Below are 16,068 nucleotides of genomic sequence, written 5' to 3' on the forward strand. Positions count from 1 at the left end.
AAATGATATAATTTCATTCGATAAATTATCTTTTTAATAAAATTAAATGATTCAGATAAATTTAAAGTACCATCGTAAGACTGCCGACATAACTGCCTCCAATGACAAAATTATAAAAGTAATCTAGGATAAAATACCAGATAAGAGAACCCCACACCATGAAATGGTTGATGATGGTCCAGTATGAAGTATCGAGTGCAATTTGCACTGTCACAACTATTACTAATATTGTTGCTACTACACTACCCAACAGCATATGGTCCGAAAGTACATAGCCTTTCGGTGAAACTCCATCTTTATATGTGCCTGTTGTTGTAAGAGAAGAAAAATTTATTTAATATCATAATAAGTCATCTTAAAATCATAAAAATACGCAATTTACCATAGGGCACCAAAAAAAGTACACAACTGGCAAAGAATCCGTGAAGAGCACTCCAACAGAATTCTTTTTTATTGAATAATAAATTCTGATGACCCGGTGTGTATAACTTTGGATACATTAAGCTATTTTTATCGTTCACATCTTGATCAAATATTCCAACTGCCAAAACGGGCAGTGATGTGTAAAATAAATTGTATACAGAAATGTACATTGGATCGAAAACGGTCTAAAAGAGAATGAAGGAAATGAAATTTGCAATGTTTTTCATAAATTCTGATTATATTTATTTATTCATTTTTAAAAAATGCCCATCAGATAAAATTTGAATTCACAGACTCAAGTACTCGACCATGGAATTCCATAAAGTATCGGTTCCTTGCAAACAATATACATACGTAAAAGAGGCGAATGAGAGAATTTCGAGAAGAATATTCACACGAAACAGGGAAAAGAGAACCAACGCATTTCACTGCTTCAAGTGCAATTTCAACTCGAAATTCCGACATCCATTCTCAACGATTTACAGCATACGTGCAAGAAGATCTCGGCCCTTACTTCACTCAACAAGGGAGTACCGAGAATCATATTCGCCTTATTTATCATCATTTGGGCCAAATATTTTAGGAGACTTGCTTCAATCACTCACCTGTGCGCTAAATCCACAAAAGAAAGCGAACCAAATGTGACATAGGGTGAATGCAAAGTTCTTGTAGAAGAAGTATCTAAGAAACTTGGACATTCTGTAATAAGACCATCGTCCGTGAACCATCAGCAGACGCTCAAGAAATCGGAACTGCCCAATCGAATAGTCTGACGCTAAAACTGCCTGCAGTCCTTCTTGCCCGCTAATACCAACACCAATATGAGCTGTCTTGATCATTGAAACGTCATTGGCTCCGTCACCAATCGCCAATGTCACAGCTTCTTTATTTTTTTTTACTAGCTCGACTACCATGGCTTTTTGCAAGGGTGTTACTCGACAACATATGACGGCTTTACCTGCACAACGATCAAAAAATATCATAATACATAAAATGGCTTGAATAGGCTATTCTCGAAGTAAAAATTTGTGAAATTAGACTTATACGCACATTGACTGGAGACATCCATGAAAAGTTGCTCCATTTGCGGATGAAGCGCGTGCACCAGCGAATGGCCGTTAATGACGATCGCAAAGCCTGCTTGCGTGTCGTTGTCGTGCTCGTCAGCCTCCTCGCGGGTCTGGTTGTACTCGGTGTCGCTGCTACATATTACGGAAAGACCATACCTTTAGATTGGTAAAATTATCGAGCGCTCCTTTCTCATAAGTGCGCCGCTAATTTTTACTCCCCAGCAGCAATATTCATAAATTTAGCTTGCCTTTTTTTCAAGCGCACCAAAAGCCATAACGTACTAATGTATGCGCGCAAGAGCAGCTCGTTTTTACACTGTGCATACATTTTCATAAACACATATATTCTTAGATAAATTACTAAATGTTTATAAACGAACACAATTTATGAATATGCTTCTGTGGCTTATAAACATATGCAATGAGAACAAATTGTTATTTCATTGATAATAATAAATATTGATAAGATTATTTATATAAGCAGACAGAAAGAGAAGGAGTGAGTATCAAGCACTGATATTTATAATGAATTATTATTCATTAATTATTGATTTATTCTAAAAAGAATTACAAAAAATCTTCATGAAAGGGTCATAATTCATTCAAAAGTAGTTTTCAAGTGTTTGGCTAATGTGAAAGTTAGAATAGTGGGTTTTCTAATGTTTTTAGGTATATCTATTCTAAAATTGAAAGATGTGCACAAAAATTTGGAAAAAAAATAATTCATTTTCCTCGTGACTCAGGTGATGGATCAATATTTAAAGAAATATTTCACCTTAAAATAATACATGCAAATATTATTTTGAGTTGCTATCAAGAAAAATAATTCATTAAAATAGATATTTTAAAATGGACTATAACTGAGATAATCGCACCAAAACCAACCCGTGTGTGTTGTATGCCATAAGCTTGGTACACGTATATAGACGGGCTATAAACAAAAACTACGCAATTTTCCATTGTAAAAAATACAACCGATCCTCATAAGTAATTGTGTGTCCTATTAACCCGCGAACCAACAGATAAGCGAGTAAACTTGAGGAAATTATACTAAAATACTTTGTAAGTGCTACATTAAATTGTGTATAGTTTTAGTGTATAAAAATGTTTACATACAAATTGAGTTGTTTTCAGTTATGGTTATGTAACGTATGTATTGTTGCAAGAAGGGTTAATTTGTAATATATAAAATACAACAATAAAAGATTTTTGAAAAATACGAACTTCAAGTTATTGATACAACGGTCAAGTTATTGATAATATAACGAATAATATATAAAATTGAAAAAAAATATTCAATTCAACGAATGCAAAATACAGCGAGGTAATTATGTAAACAATAATAAAGTATAGGAAGAAAAATCTTAGGGATACTCCGTCTCTTTCGTATTTGCTCTGACCTTTCCTTGTCCCACCTGAATGTGACAATGGAGAGTGTCGGCCTCTTTTGCTGATTTGAGGAGGCTTTTATCGTATCGAGGTACCGTGTTAATTGCGTCTCGACGCCGTCGTACGTAGTAGCATCTACGATAAATACATCCGTCAAATCGTCTGTGAGTAGCTGGCACGAGTAACCGATGTTTATCGCCGTTTCTGTTAGCAAATATTTAGGTATCAAAATTCGTCCGCTTGGAACTTTATTAATGAAATGAAAAAAGGTCATACCTTGCTTATCGCCAGTAAGCACCCAGAGCTTTATGCCAGCTAAACCGAGATTGGCAATAGTTTGGGGCACGCCGTCCTGCAGCTTGTCTTCAATGGCCGTTGCACCTAACAACGTCATGTCTTTTTCGATCTCCTCGTAAATGGCGTCGAGTTTGTCGTCCTTGTTTTCGTGACTCATGGCCGCCTCTTGGTGACGTTGTTTCCAGTCATTGAAGAATGCCTCGTCCAAGTCTTTCGTTGACAGACACAGAGTGCGCAGACCTTCGCCAGCGAATTTGTTCAGATGCTCCTGAGTTTTTGCCATTATTTCCTCGCTGCCAGCCTTGACTCTCTCATAAATAACGTTATCTGCACCCTTGCAGTACAACTTTAGCTGTCCGTCTTTCCTCAGTATGACTGACATTCTTTTTCGCACATTATTGAAATCGAGAATGCAAAGCAACTCGTAAATCTCGCGTTTGCCCATGACGTCGATGGTGATACTATTGGGCGATCTTTCCCTGAACACAAAGCCGAAATTCCTCGCTGCCGAGACCAAGGCAGCCTCGTCAGGCGACTGCGCCTGATACTCAAGATTTCCCGTTTTGTCCTCTGCCATCACCGTGTGGCAAAGCGCGAGAAGACGGAAGAAGCTGTGGACGTCTTCGTTGTCGCTACGCACAGCTTCCAGTAAACTCGAATCGTAAAACTTGAACTCAGGCTCATAATCCTTATTGAAGGAGAAATCCAACGACGGCACCGTCTAAACGTCAATATGGACAAAAATATCATTATCAGTCGAGTTTTGCTAAATTAAAGTATCAATTACATAATATTATATACAATATTCCCATTTTGATAATATAAGATGGAATTAGCTTCGAAGCGTCGGTTTAATTTTCGCTTACAAGTCAGCAAATTTAAATCGCAACCTAAGCTTCTTTTTTTTACAATGATCCCGTAACATTACTGCAAATATTAATGGATTAAATTTGCAAATACAACTATTTAATAAAAATGAAACTTATATAAGTACAAATCGATGCGGTTACACAAGAAAAAACACCGGTAGAGTATGTCAAAAACCCATGCTTACATCCCCTAAAATGTTTAATACATGAAAGTTATGCATAATATTTATAGTTAATATAATACATGTATTTATTGTTAAAATGATACTCCACTGTAGATTTTAATTATATCCTACAACCATATGACGATGCGAGAAAGTTGTGTATGAAATTAAGACACAATACATCAAAGATATTAATGTTACATGAAGCAACGAGGGAAGAAATTTTTGTTTATGTGTATGTTTGTGTCCGTAAATACGTAGCCTTGAATCATTGCCATTGAAACATGAACTTTATACACCATGAAAACATGCATGAAAAATTGTTTTTTTTTTACAAAATAGCATGGGCATGCACTAAAAAACAAAAAAGCTCATTTCAAGTGCGTTTATATGGTAGATTGCTAGGGTGAATTCTTTTTTAATATTAGCATGCGTACTGAGCGTCTCATTGGATTCTTCAAGATTGGATTACTACTGCCGTTGAGTATTCCCGCTGGTAGGGTTGCAGATTTCACTTGTTGTTTTTGTTGATGATGATCCAGTAAGCGATCATTCGGCCCACTCAGCTGCGTGTAAACCGGCCTAACGAAATCCTGGCCATTTTTCCATTTCATTGTTGCTGCCACCGATGGCATAGCAGAAGGGATAGCAGTGGTGCTCGTGGCAGTTGATTTGTCCGCCGTTGTCTATAATATCGTTTCTTATCATGCAAAAAACACGCACATAACGCACACGTGCCATGCTTCGCGCGCTTTCTACTACTACTCAAGTACTATTTTTTGCGTGTAGTAAAAGAATTTTTTTCTTTTTTCTTGATAATGAAAATAATTAAATCGCTGAGAAGACAATACGGTTTATCGTGTAAGCAGTGCATTTAATATTAAATAAAAAGTATGTCATCTAGTAAAGTATTGTTGTGAAATAAAACAAATGCATCGTTCACGCAGCATATTTTTCATTCGTAATCGAGGGTGAAAGTTTTACTTAATCAAAGGCAGCGTTGGCTGAAACTTACCCTGATTTCTGTGAGATCAATGACTTCACCGGTGACTTCGTCGATGACGTCTCCGTAGCATTGGCCAGCGATGGAGCACTTATTGAAGGTCATAATGTTCTGCGTGAGGGTGCCAGTTTTATCGGAAAATATGTACTGTATTTGGCCAAGCTCCTCGTTGAGGGTAGTGGTGCGTGCTCGTGCGTGAGTATTGGTCGGCGCGTGATACATCTCCTCGTCCCAATTGATGAGGAACGACTGGACGAATCGAATGACCTCGACGCTCACGTACAAGCTGATGGGCACCACCGTGTTGAGGACAATGGCGTAAGAGAAAAAAACGAGTAGGGCTATGACCGTAGCGCCGGCCAGCGGCTCGCTAGGTACCAACGAGTCCCACGGCAGGTACACCTGAAAGTAGCGGCCCACCAGGCTCTCCCAGATGCCGCAGCCGATCATGCAAAACAGGCAGAGGCTGAGCAAGAAGAGGACGATGCCGATTATGAGGAGATTGAGCAGCCGGTCGATCGACGTGCGCTTGAACTTGCTCTTGCCCGAGTTCTGCATGAGCTTCGTATCTTTGCCAGCAAAGATCACGATTCCGTAGCACCACTGAGTGTTGCGCAGCACGCAACCGCGCAGGATTACCTTGTCGTTGTCGAGGATATACTTTTTGCCCTTCCACGTGAGGATGCCGTCGAATTTGTTCAACAAATTGTTGGGCGTCTCGCAGATTATCTCGCCATCGAAATTTCCGATCAGCTCGTGATTGTCCATCATTTCGGCAGTTTCTTGCAAGCACTGGCGGCATTTCAAGTTCGTCTCCCTGCGCAATGACAAAATAAAAACATGAGCAAAGGAAAAAAAAACTGCACTCTATTGATGCATTGGCGTCGACACCAACCCATCCAACTCGGCCGTTTCGATGTAGCACAGTCCGTTTGGTTCGCTCGTAGTGAGCAGGAGAACGTCCGCCGCGACGAATTGGTCGTTCTCCATGCGTATGACGTCGCCCACCTGGACTTGCGACCATTTTTCTTCGCGCAGCTTCGTGCCGCGCAGTGTCCACGACTTGCGATTGTTCACCTGCGAGTCACTGCTGTGTCGTTGCTGTAACAAAGGTAATGGTTTTTTATTTATCATTCTTCCTTCGGGGCCACGTGCTGTCTTACTTATCGATACTTACAAAATCATCATAGGCATCTTTGACGGCAGTAAGTGTGAGTACCCCGATCAGAGGTATAGCTGTAGTCACTGGGGTGAGGGATGATATGGCGGGTATCAGTTGAAGCACCAGCAGGCACAGGAAGTAAAAGTTTGCCAGCCTTTGGAATTGCTCGAACAAATTCAGTGGCAGGAACGTCAGAACTGAGTACTTGGACGTTTTGATGTAATTGTTCTGCAACAAAAATAAAGAGTTAAACCATTCGAATCACAGACCTCTATTATTTGCTACGCATTATTCTCTATATCTTACCGCATAATTGAATTGCAAGTTGTACTCGCGATTATTGGCGCGAATTCGCCTTTCTGTCTCTGTAAAGGGCAGCGCAAGAAAAATATTAACAAAATCATATCAAAATTTAGTAAAAAGTTCAAGTAAACATTTTTGTCAGCTAAACGAGGCGATACGCATACTCTACCATGAAATAGATACATAACTATTAGTTGCGCGTTCTGATAACATTTTTTAATCGGGAATTTATATCGAAATGAATTCAAAAATTAATTGCATTGTTGTTTTTTAAAAGTAATGTACTTAAAAATAAACTTGTGGCAAACTTATGGATGAAAAATGTTGTGCCAAAAATCGTAAATATAAACAAAACAAGAGGAAAGCCTTGATAAAAGTAAATGACAAGTTCAGGAGCAAGGTGCATTTATGTTTGTATGTAAAATAAGATAACTCGACGCCTTTAATTTGAGCGAGGTAAAGCGATATTCGCTTCCTTGTCGCGGCTCGACTCGCATAGAGCAATGGTTAGGGCAGCGTACGATGACAATCCACTTAGTTAATGGAGCCTCAAACACGAGCGCACATACAGATTCAAGAGGGAATATTGGATCGACGCTCGCACAGCCTGAAAATAGCTCTAAATGCATAGCTAGGCTATTTTTAGATGTGATCGGGGGTGTAGTTACTTGGGTTGATTCTTCGAGCACCCCGTATAAGTAGATTTATCGGAGGAAAAAAAGACTGAAATGAAATAGAAAAGATCGATGTAGGTGCGATAGTCATGCTTACTTCGCGAATCATCACCAGACGAGAAGAAACCGCCGCTGCGTCCGATGCATTCGGTCGGGGGCGGCGAGCTCGGTGGTATCGAGCTCGAGGACGTCGGCGTGGGCCTGTATCGGGTGCCCTTCCAGACGACCAGCTTGCCCAGCACCGAGAGCAAACTGTTGCGCAATCGGCTGTGACGGGCACCGGAAGCGGCGCCAGCGGTCGCGCTCGACGTTTGGGTCGCGGCGCACCCGGCAGTGAAGCTACTGCTGCCGGCGGCCGCGAGACCCGCTCCGCTCGCCGCGCCGATGCTGCTCGAGGCAGAGTCGCGTTTCGACGAGTACAGAGGCGCCTCGCCCGAACAGACCTCCTCGAGGCCCGAGTCCCTGAAGGAACAGCCGGCCTGTGCCGATAAAGATCGACGTTGATGACGCTGCTGTTGCTGCTGCGGCTGATGATGCTGATGATGATGGTGGTGATGGCCTCGCGAACTCGACACCGAGCCGAGATCTCGGGGGTAAGCGCCGGCCGCGGACGAGGAGGTGGAGGACGAGGTGAGGCCAGCGAGGCAGCAGGCCGACGAGGCGGTCGAGTCCTGCCTCTTGTGCTGCTTGGCGCTGCCTCGTCTGCTGCTGCCGCCACTGCCGCCGCTCGACGACTTTTTTCTTCGCCGGAGCTTTTTGCGCTTTCGTCTGGCCCCACCGGCGCAGCCCAGTCCACCCGCGCTCACTTCCTCCTCGTCCTCGTCGTCCTCGTCGGCCTCGGCCGCCGCTATCGCCGCCGCTACCGCAGCCGTTTTGGCGCGAGCGGCCGCGCGCTGATGCCGATGCTGCTCCAAGACGTCTTGGTCATCGTCGTCCAAGTCGTCGTCGTCGTCCGTGATTTCGGGCGTAGCTCGACGCGCTATCTTGCTGTGTTGCTGCGGCTGACTTTTGCCGCCGTTCGTGACGGCACCGCTCGCCGACGCGCACAGCTCCGACTTGGGAGTTGCCGCGGCTTCGCTCATAGACAGGCAATCGTCGCTCTCGCATCGTACCTGTAATTTTATTTCATCAGTTTTAGACAAAGAGTCGGAAAAATCAAGGGTAATAGGATGGCTTTCGTAGTACCTCAAAGAGCTCGAGCTCGAGGCTGTCGCGTTGATGATGGTGTTCGGCCTTTTGAGCGTTCATCATCGTACGAAGCTGCGGCTGCTGCTGCGGGGCAGGGGCACCTGGGGCTCCTGGGGCTGGCACCTCGTGCACCGCGGCGGCATGAAGGCTCCCGCGGGCCCGGGCTTCTGCCCCAGAGCTACAGCTAATGCTACAACTTTGTCTTCTGATGCTTCTACTGTTCCTTTAGCTGCTGCTGCTGCTGCTGCTGCTTCGGCTGCCGCTGCTGATGCAGATGAGGCATACGTATCCGACAGCATATTAATTTTATAACCACGGAGCACGATTGTCGGGTTGACAGAGTCTTGGATCGTTCATAGGGGGGGCGGATGGCAGCAGCTCGACGTCGTTCCAAAGGCGCTCGTTCCAAGGGAGGACAGATATTAGAATATAGCGTTAATCTAACTGGCCACCGCTCCCGAGGACGTTTCACGCGCCGACATGCTGCAGAGGCTCGAAGCGATCAGGTCGCTGTGGCCTACGCTACCGCTGCGCTCGTCTTCTTCGAAAGCCATACTTGCGGTATATTTAATATGAACGAATCGCTCGTCGAGGCCTCGACCTTCTCCGATGCTTTGAGTAGAATCCGCAGTCCGCGGTTCGCCGCCGCCGCTGATCTGCGCGCTCCGCTTCTTTCCTCTTCTAAGCTCGACGGCACTGATGACGACGGCGTTCCAAGTGCGCGCACTAAGTCACACACGCGCAATACATACAGCCTTGGTTAGTCGTTATTTCGCACAATACTACATACTGTAAAAATGAAAATGTCGCATATTTTCTACACGCTGTTGCCACACTGGTTTTTTTATCTCGGCCACGTTGGTGACTTTTTTTTCGCGCGAGTTAACGCATCTCGAAAGTTAGAGGCGAAAATTACACGGCGTCGGCCGAGGTGTTAACTCGACTTAGCGCGGAAGTTTAAATACTTCAACAAGTCGAATAGTAGAGCAACTTTTAGTTAACGGACGCGGACGAGTTGGAAATGAAACGTTGCCGCGGGTACGCAAAACTGCGTGGGCGCACCACCGCTGCACCTATAGCATGTAAACAAATACGCCTTAGACAGCGTGGAAGGGGCTTTCGCTCGTGTCAATGTGTTTGCACTATACCTGTGTAACTATATTTGTTTGTACATTATACAGCTGCAACGCAAATGTGGAAAATAGTCCGTGACGCGAGCAGTGCGCCACGACGACGATGCTCGACGCCACATTCTAGTCTATCTCGATAGTAATATATATAAGATACGCGCACGTTTAAGAATGTCGGAGATGCTTCGCGCAGCTCTCCTACATTATACACATTTTTTTAATTTTTTTTACTTCCACTCGTTGGCTCGGCCCAACCACTTGGAATTTCTTTATCAACGTTTTTATCCTAGCTCCGCCAGTTGTGCACATCGAATGATTCGCATTTCCCGCGCGCAGCTGCTATTATTATTAATTCAATGCAAATATGCACGATTTCCTTTCTTTCGCTTGTTTTCATACACGTCTGACGTGTGCGCGTATAACATTTAATGATTTTCATCCAAGTACGAAAAGGGCACGAGTTTTCTTATGCACATGCTTTAGTCGCGTCTTTACACTATTAAGAACAGACTACGAGTGCACGCATACGCCTGAAAACTGGCTTACTCTATAGCACGTCGAAAAAAGTTACAGCTCGGCGAGCACCGACTCGTTGGGCTAATTTTTTATTTCGTTCTCTTCAAGTTATTATGAAGAATTTTAAAAAAAACTCATCGCATGAGATTAGGATTTCTTAGTTTGTTGCTATCTCTGTGTGTATGTGAGTGGATATGTATGCGATCGAGCGAATCTGCGGATACGTGTGCGAGTAAAGCGAGCTAGCGGTCGAGGCCTTGACTCACCGGCCAAGAAAATTATGTCAGTAGGCGGTTATATAGGGGCTACATATGCAGCAGAGCATAAGCAACATTGCTTACGCGCGCGCGCGACGACGGCTTTGCAAGAAATGTCGAGAATTATTTTTTTTCCAATCTTTTCAGCTGCAAAAAAATTGCAAGATTTCTAACCATCCTACGCATTATTACGCGTGCAGAAATTTCGGAAAATCATCCCTGAATCGGCAGTTACATTAATATGTATCGTTGTGACCAACTATATATTTTCAAGAGAGTGGAAAAAAAAGAATTCTGCAAAGTCGATATACACAACATCGCTCGAATAACAGAATTAAGCGTACTCCTACAACTTTCTGTTTTCTGCTAAATGAATCGATTTTTCGACAAATCTAATTGCGTGCGCAGACGAAATTGCTTGTCCACTTTGCAAAAGAGTATCTGCATATTTTTCTCGTTGGAAACAAATCCAACTTTTGATTGCTCTCGAGTACAAATGTAAGCCAAAAGTTTAGTTATGATTATAAACGGAAAGAAGCTTCATAACACGGCAAAGATACATTTTACTGAAGAAAGAAGCTTTTTCGAGATAGCAGAGTCTATACAGTGAGCAGGTTCGATAAACAAAAAAAGGAGGGTAAGTCATCGTACGTGTGAGCTTCTTGCAGCACAGACACACTTTATTCTAGAGTTAAGAATGCGCCTTTCATTTATTATTATTATTACTATTACTTAAACGTTTTTTCAGCACGAATTCAATCACTCCACGTATATTTTATTTACAATATATAGTCGCGTGCGTGAATGTCTATAAGACTGGTCGACAAGAATAGGCTTGATTAAAAAAAGAGAAGTTTGTAGACATTAAATTTGACGTAAAAAAATTTAATAGTTTATTCTAAAACAAGTCGATTCCAGCTATACAATATGAAAATTTCAAAACGAAATGTATCAAATATTGCTATACACGCTGGCAAGACGTTTGCATGTGTGAGTGAGTATTAATGTACTTTTGTGCAGTCTCATGGTCGCAAGCTCGCCGCGTAACCAAATTATTAGTTTAATCCTGACCTTTTATAATCCATGCTTTTTCTATCTCTCTTTTACTTTCACGTTCTATATAGATATTTCGATGTATATTATTCTGGAAGATTTGTCACGAGCTTTATGATATTATACGGTATTTCGAAGGACGACATCGTCGCCCTGTTTGTGTAATTGTCACGCCCTCGTTAGAAAATACGTTTTTTTATGGAAGTAAAAAAAAGTTAAGCACTTGAATCCTCGTGAACATTAGCATGTAGTTAGGGATCTCTTGGTGGGTCGTATTAAAACACTTACTGGATTTAAACGTAATATTTTACTTATTTATTTGTTCAGTCTTAGAAATAGGCCATGTAGTTTTATCGCCTCTCTCTCTCACTTGCGCGTTTGCGTAATTGTTGCTCATTTCTCTCTTTCCAGCCGAGTTGCAAACTCCAGTTTCAAAACAAATCAACGTCACAAAGTGCTGTGCGTCCTTTTTTTTTAATGAAAAAGCCAAAGCTTTTTATTGCGTTCAGCGCTAAATCACATGTGGTTGAGGAATGCGATAAGAAGAAATAAATATCGAAGCGCAGTTGAAAAGTTTTTCGAAAAAAACGTTAGTTCTGGGAATTGTGAGCGAAGGTCAATTCGTAACTTCAGTTCAAGTGCCTTCAAAAACGAAGAATCTAGAAAAGCATTTCTTTTTTCTTCTATAAGTGGGCACAAATCTAACTTATCGATTTCATTTTGCATACTTTTTCTAGCCAATGATTGTTGAAACCAAAAAAAGCTCTGCTCGATATTGTGCAAAGGATTATAGGATATTATTTTTTAAAAAGTTCAGTTGAAATGATCCAAAATTATACAAGAACGCAAAAAACGTGAAAACCATTTTTCAAGCCAGAGGAAAAATTTACATTTTCGAACGTGTGGGTACTAATATTCTTAAAATCGCAGTTTATAGAAAAAATTCTTTATGCTCGGCAACAGAAAGAAAAATATCACGCGGAATATCCGTCGGAGGCCAATCGAATTTTATTTTTTAAAGTTTTGCAGTGCAAAAATGTCGAGGGAGCATATTATAACCTGCTGCGCTCTTGAACGACCTATAATTCCTTGCTTCATAGATGCTTTCGTTGAAATAGCGAAAATTCCAAATATTATTTAATAATACACTTTCTACTGGGAGCCACGCAGCATTGGCAAGTTTGGGAGAATTTTATGCCGTCGCATGCGCGGCGTGTACGGCCACGCATACAGGAGCTTTTTTTACACTTGATCGAACTCAGCTTGCTCTTTCCGCGCTCGGGGGATCGATCCATCATCATGACCCGGACGCGTGTAGGGAGGCATTTGGTCAATAGGCGAAATCTTTCAGAAACAATTTTTTCTCCGCAGCATTTCAAGTTTTTTTACCAAAAGTAATAAAAAGAGAATTTGTTATTGTGGCTAATCCAAGCCCTTTTCAAATAACGAATTCGAATATAACAAAAAAGTTCATGCTACTACTGCGCATTTGAACAAACAAATTGCAGTGGACACTTTCAATGAGCACGTCTCCAGAATTCACGATACGTCGTGTTCGCTCCAACCTAAATTGATGAATTCGTCTAACAATGCGTGAGATATTGAAATTCCGATCACACCGTGTTCTCCCGAAGCTTTTACTGTGCAAACCCGCGTAAAAAAAATTCACGTTTCGCGAAACTTTTGCGAAACTTAAAATCCGCAAGTTGATCTAAACTTCATATGAACTTTGGGCCATGAGACTCGCCAAACTTTGATTTCGGTGACTTCAAGTAGTGCAAGTTTGGCGAAACTTTCGCGATAGTTTCGCGAAAGTTTAATTTTCATTTCAAGCATTAATAAATAATAAAAAAAATTATTCATTTCTTAGCTTCCAGTGTAGGCTTAATGAAGAATTAGATAAGCGATTAAAACTTCGCAGGCATTTAAAAGATTTTTTTGTGTTAAAGATTTTTTTGGGAGAGTCCGCGGGTAGGATTTGAACCTGGGTCCTTGAGAGTGGGAGTCGTGAACGGTACCAATTGAGCCATGTGCGTAATTTACATTGGTCACAAAAATAAGATATTTATGAAAAAGTTATTATTGAAGCTGAAAACCAATAAAAAGCCAAATCAGACATTCATTAATTGTAATTTATAGTAATTTTTTAGTTTTTTATAAATATTTACGATTTTTCATATAAACAATTTTTGTTCGGGACATGCTACACTACTCAACAAAAGTATTGAAAAAAAAGTTTCATCAAAATGTTGTCAATTTTCAAATGCTTCTATCTATCTTTGTCTATATTCATCGTATCGAGACGAACTTTTTTTTGATTTCTTGGAAAAAAGTTCCAAGTTACAAAAAGCAAAGTTTAGCGAGTTGTATGAACGAAAGTTCGTACGAAGTGTATATTAACTGTGCGGAATGCAGAAATTTACGCAAAATGTACATTAAGTTTCGCGAAACTTTTGCTATCAATGGCTCTACGAAGATGTTAGTTTGGTGAGTCGTTTGGGCCAAGGTTTCTACAAAGTTTATATGAGTTTTACGGAATGTTTCGCAAAACTTATGCGAAACTTTCGCCAAACTTGCACAATCAATGAGTCCATGAAAACGTAAGTTTGGCAGAGTCTCACGGGCCAAAGTTCATATGAAGTTCATATAAGTTCGGCAAAATCGCCAAACTTAAAAAAAGTTCCGCGAAACCTAAATTTTTTTACGCGGGAAAGCTCTCCTCGCAGCAACAACTAACCTTAGAATTATAACAATTCAAGAGCAATTTCGAAATTTCGCTTTAGCCTTTTGTTGTCGATACAAGTACCTTAATATTTTGCTGAATATTTCTAGAATATTTTATTTTGAAAACAATAGAATATTTAGCCCTCGGTCCGATATAAATATTTAATGACTTCACGCACAACGTCAAGACTCAACAATACAGAAATAATCACGAAAAATTCGGTCGATTTTCTCTAAAATTTTGGAATATGCAAGAGAAGACTTAAGGAATTAAAATGATAACATTTTCGTTCAAAATTTTGATTCGAAATCGGTGACATTTTTTTATTCAATTAAGGACAACAATATTTTATAACCAATTCAGATTTCTCTCGACGTAAGTAATAACTTGGAAAAAATTCAGTACATATATACCAAATATTTATCGGAAAAATACGCATATATTTTCAAATTTTACTTTGAAGGGTAAAGTAATTGTAAAGTAAAAGTGTTAGCATCATACCGTATCGAAAAGCAATTCGATTTTTTTCAATGTAATAAATTTTGCGTTGTGTCCATTGTGATAATTTAAAATTCTTTAATTTTGAGAATTAACGATAAATTACCGGACCATCGCTAGTTCTTTTAAACTTTTTTTTTATACGCGGTTATTAAAAAAATGAAAGTTTAATTTTTACAATCATTTGGAAGACTGCCTCACAAGCACAATATTAATGGAAAAAGTTAATCTTTGAAAAATAAAATTTCGTACCTACGAGTAAACATTTAACTTACGCTAAGGTCTTATATTACGAGAAAAACCCATTAGGCATACAGTTGCTACGCGCGGATGTATGCTTTTTTATCATAAAAAGACGATCTACTCCGAGACGGGAATATTAACGGAAATCCGATCGTCATATGTGGAATTGATCGATTGACCACGTATATAACCACTGATACTCTTTGCTGCATAAGCACAAATGCGCATATACCCTCAACTCATGTATGTGGTTCAGAAATCCTAAAAAAGTCGTACAGCGTTGGGTCTGCTTTCATTTAAATTATTGATTGATGTCGCGCTACTCATGCATATTTTTCTTCATATAGTACATATATTTGCGTAAGATAGAAATACATTTCCATTCTCCAGAGAAATTGACTATGCGTGCACGTTGAATCTCGCGAGAATTATACATAATTTATCAGCAATTTCAGTGTCTGACAAATATTTGCTCGGATCATCGTCTTATTTCAAAATTTGAAAAAATTCCTTCAACTTCTTGCAATTAAAAATGACAGTAAGCAACAAAATAAAGGATTATAAAATTACTTTTTGATTTCTCGATCGACAAATTACATGTGGGTTTCAGAATACTCTGATCTGTCGGGCCATAGAAAATACTATTTTTATTAAATTCGTAATTTTGTTAAACAAAATTACTAATTCCAATGCATACATTATCCTAAAAAAAAATATAGCTTTAGTTCGTTGATTAACCAAAAAATGCACCAAAAAAATGGATTTAAGGACGTTGGGGACCTTTGAGTCAAGATGGGCCACGAAGTTGAAACTTTAGGGTTTGATAGTTAAAAACGCGAAAATATATATTAAATATAGTTAAAATCCCGAAATTTTACTTCGTTTGTCGATTTAAATTTTGTACATTGTAATTTCAAAAGTACACTTTTTAACATGACTACCAAGAGAGCGCGCAAGATCATTCACACAATTTCAAGTATAACTTGTGATAAATATGGACGATCGTGATCAAATTTCACGTAATTAAAGATGAAATCATTACCTTTGAAATGGTATCGGTTGTATAGTCTCTGCACAAACATATTTCAAAGTAATTTTATAAAA

At 40.2% G+C, this 16,068-nt stretch overlaps 1 protein-coding gene across 5 annotated transcripts in view; it reads right to left on the bottom strand.

Annotated features, from left to right (window-relative positions):
• LOC106660516 (phospholipid-transporting ATPase ID) overlaps positions 1-16,068 on the bottom strand; it is a 43,839-nt gene that overhangs the window by 5,083 nt on the left and 22,688 nt on the right. For 2 of the 5 annotated variants that reach the window (XM_014383493.2, XM_014383494.2), the window contains exons 3-13: positions 6,684-6,742; positions 6,393-6,605; positions 6,111-6,316; positions 5,228-6,032; positions 4,650-4,898; positions 3,159-3,900; positions 2,894-3,086; positions 1,474-1,625; positions 1,029-1,381; positions 383-608; positions 71-306 (exon numbers count right to left, since the gene is read on the bottom strand). In XM_014383493.2, the coding sequence (XP_014238979.1) occupies positions 71-306; positions 383-608; positions 1,029-1,381; positions 1,474-1,625; positions 2,894-3,086; positions 3,159-3,900; positions 4,650-4,898; positions 5,228-6,032; positions 6,111-6,316; positions 6,393-6,605; positions 6,684-6,742 (3,434 nt within the window). Of the gene's footprint in view, positions 1-70; positions 307-382; positions 609-1,028; positions 1,382-1,473; positions 1,626-2,893; positions 3,087-3,158; positions 3,901-4,649; positions 4,899-5,227; positions 6,033-6,110; positions 6,317-6,392; positions 6,606-6,683; positions 6,743-7,451; positions 8,467-8,539; positions 9,269-16,068 lie in introns of all 5 variants that reach the window. The other 3 variants (XM_023461958.1, XM_023461959.1, XM_023461960.1) reach the window with 3 other exon arrangements.

The sequence above is a fragment of the Trichogramma pretiosum genome, unplaced genomic scaffold (assembly GCF_000599845.2).
Source record: "Trichogramma pretiosum strain Unisexual culture from Peru unplaced genomic scaffold, Tpre_2.0 scaffold27, whole genome shotgun sequence".
Classification (NCBI taxonomy): Eukaryota; Metazoa; Arthropoda; class Insecta; order Hymenoptera; family Trichogrammatidae; genus Trichogramma; species Trichogramma pretiosum.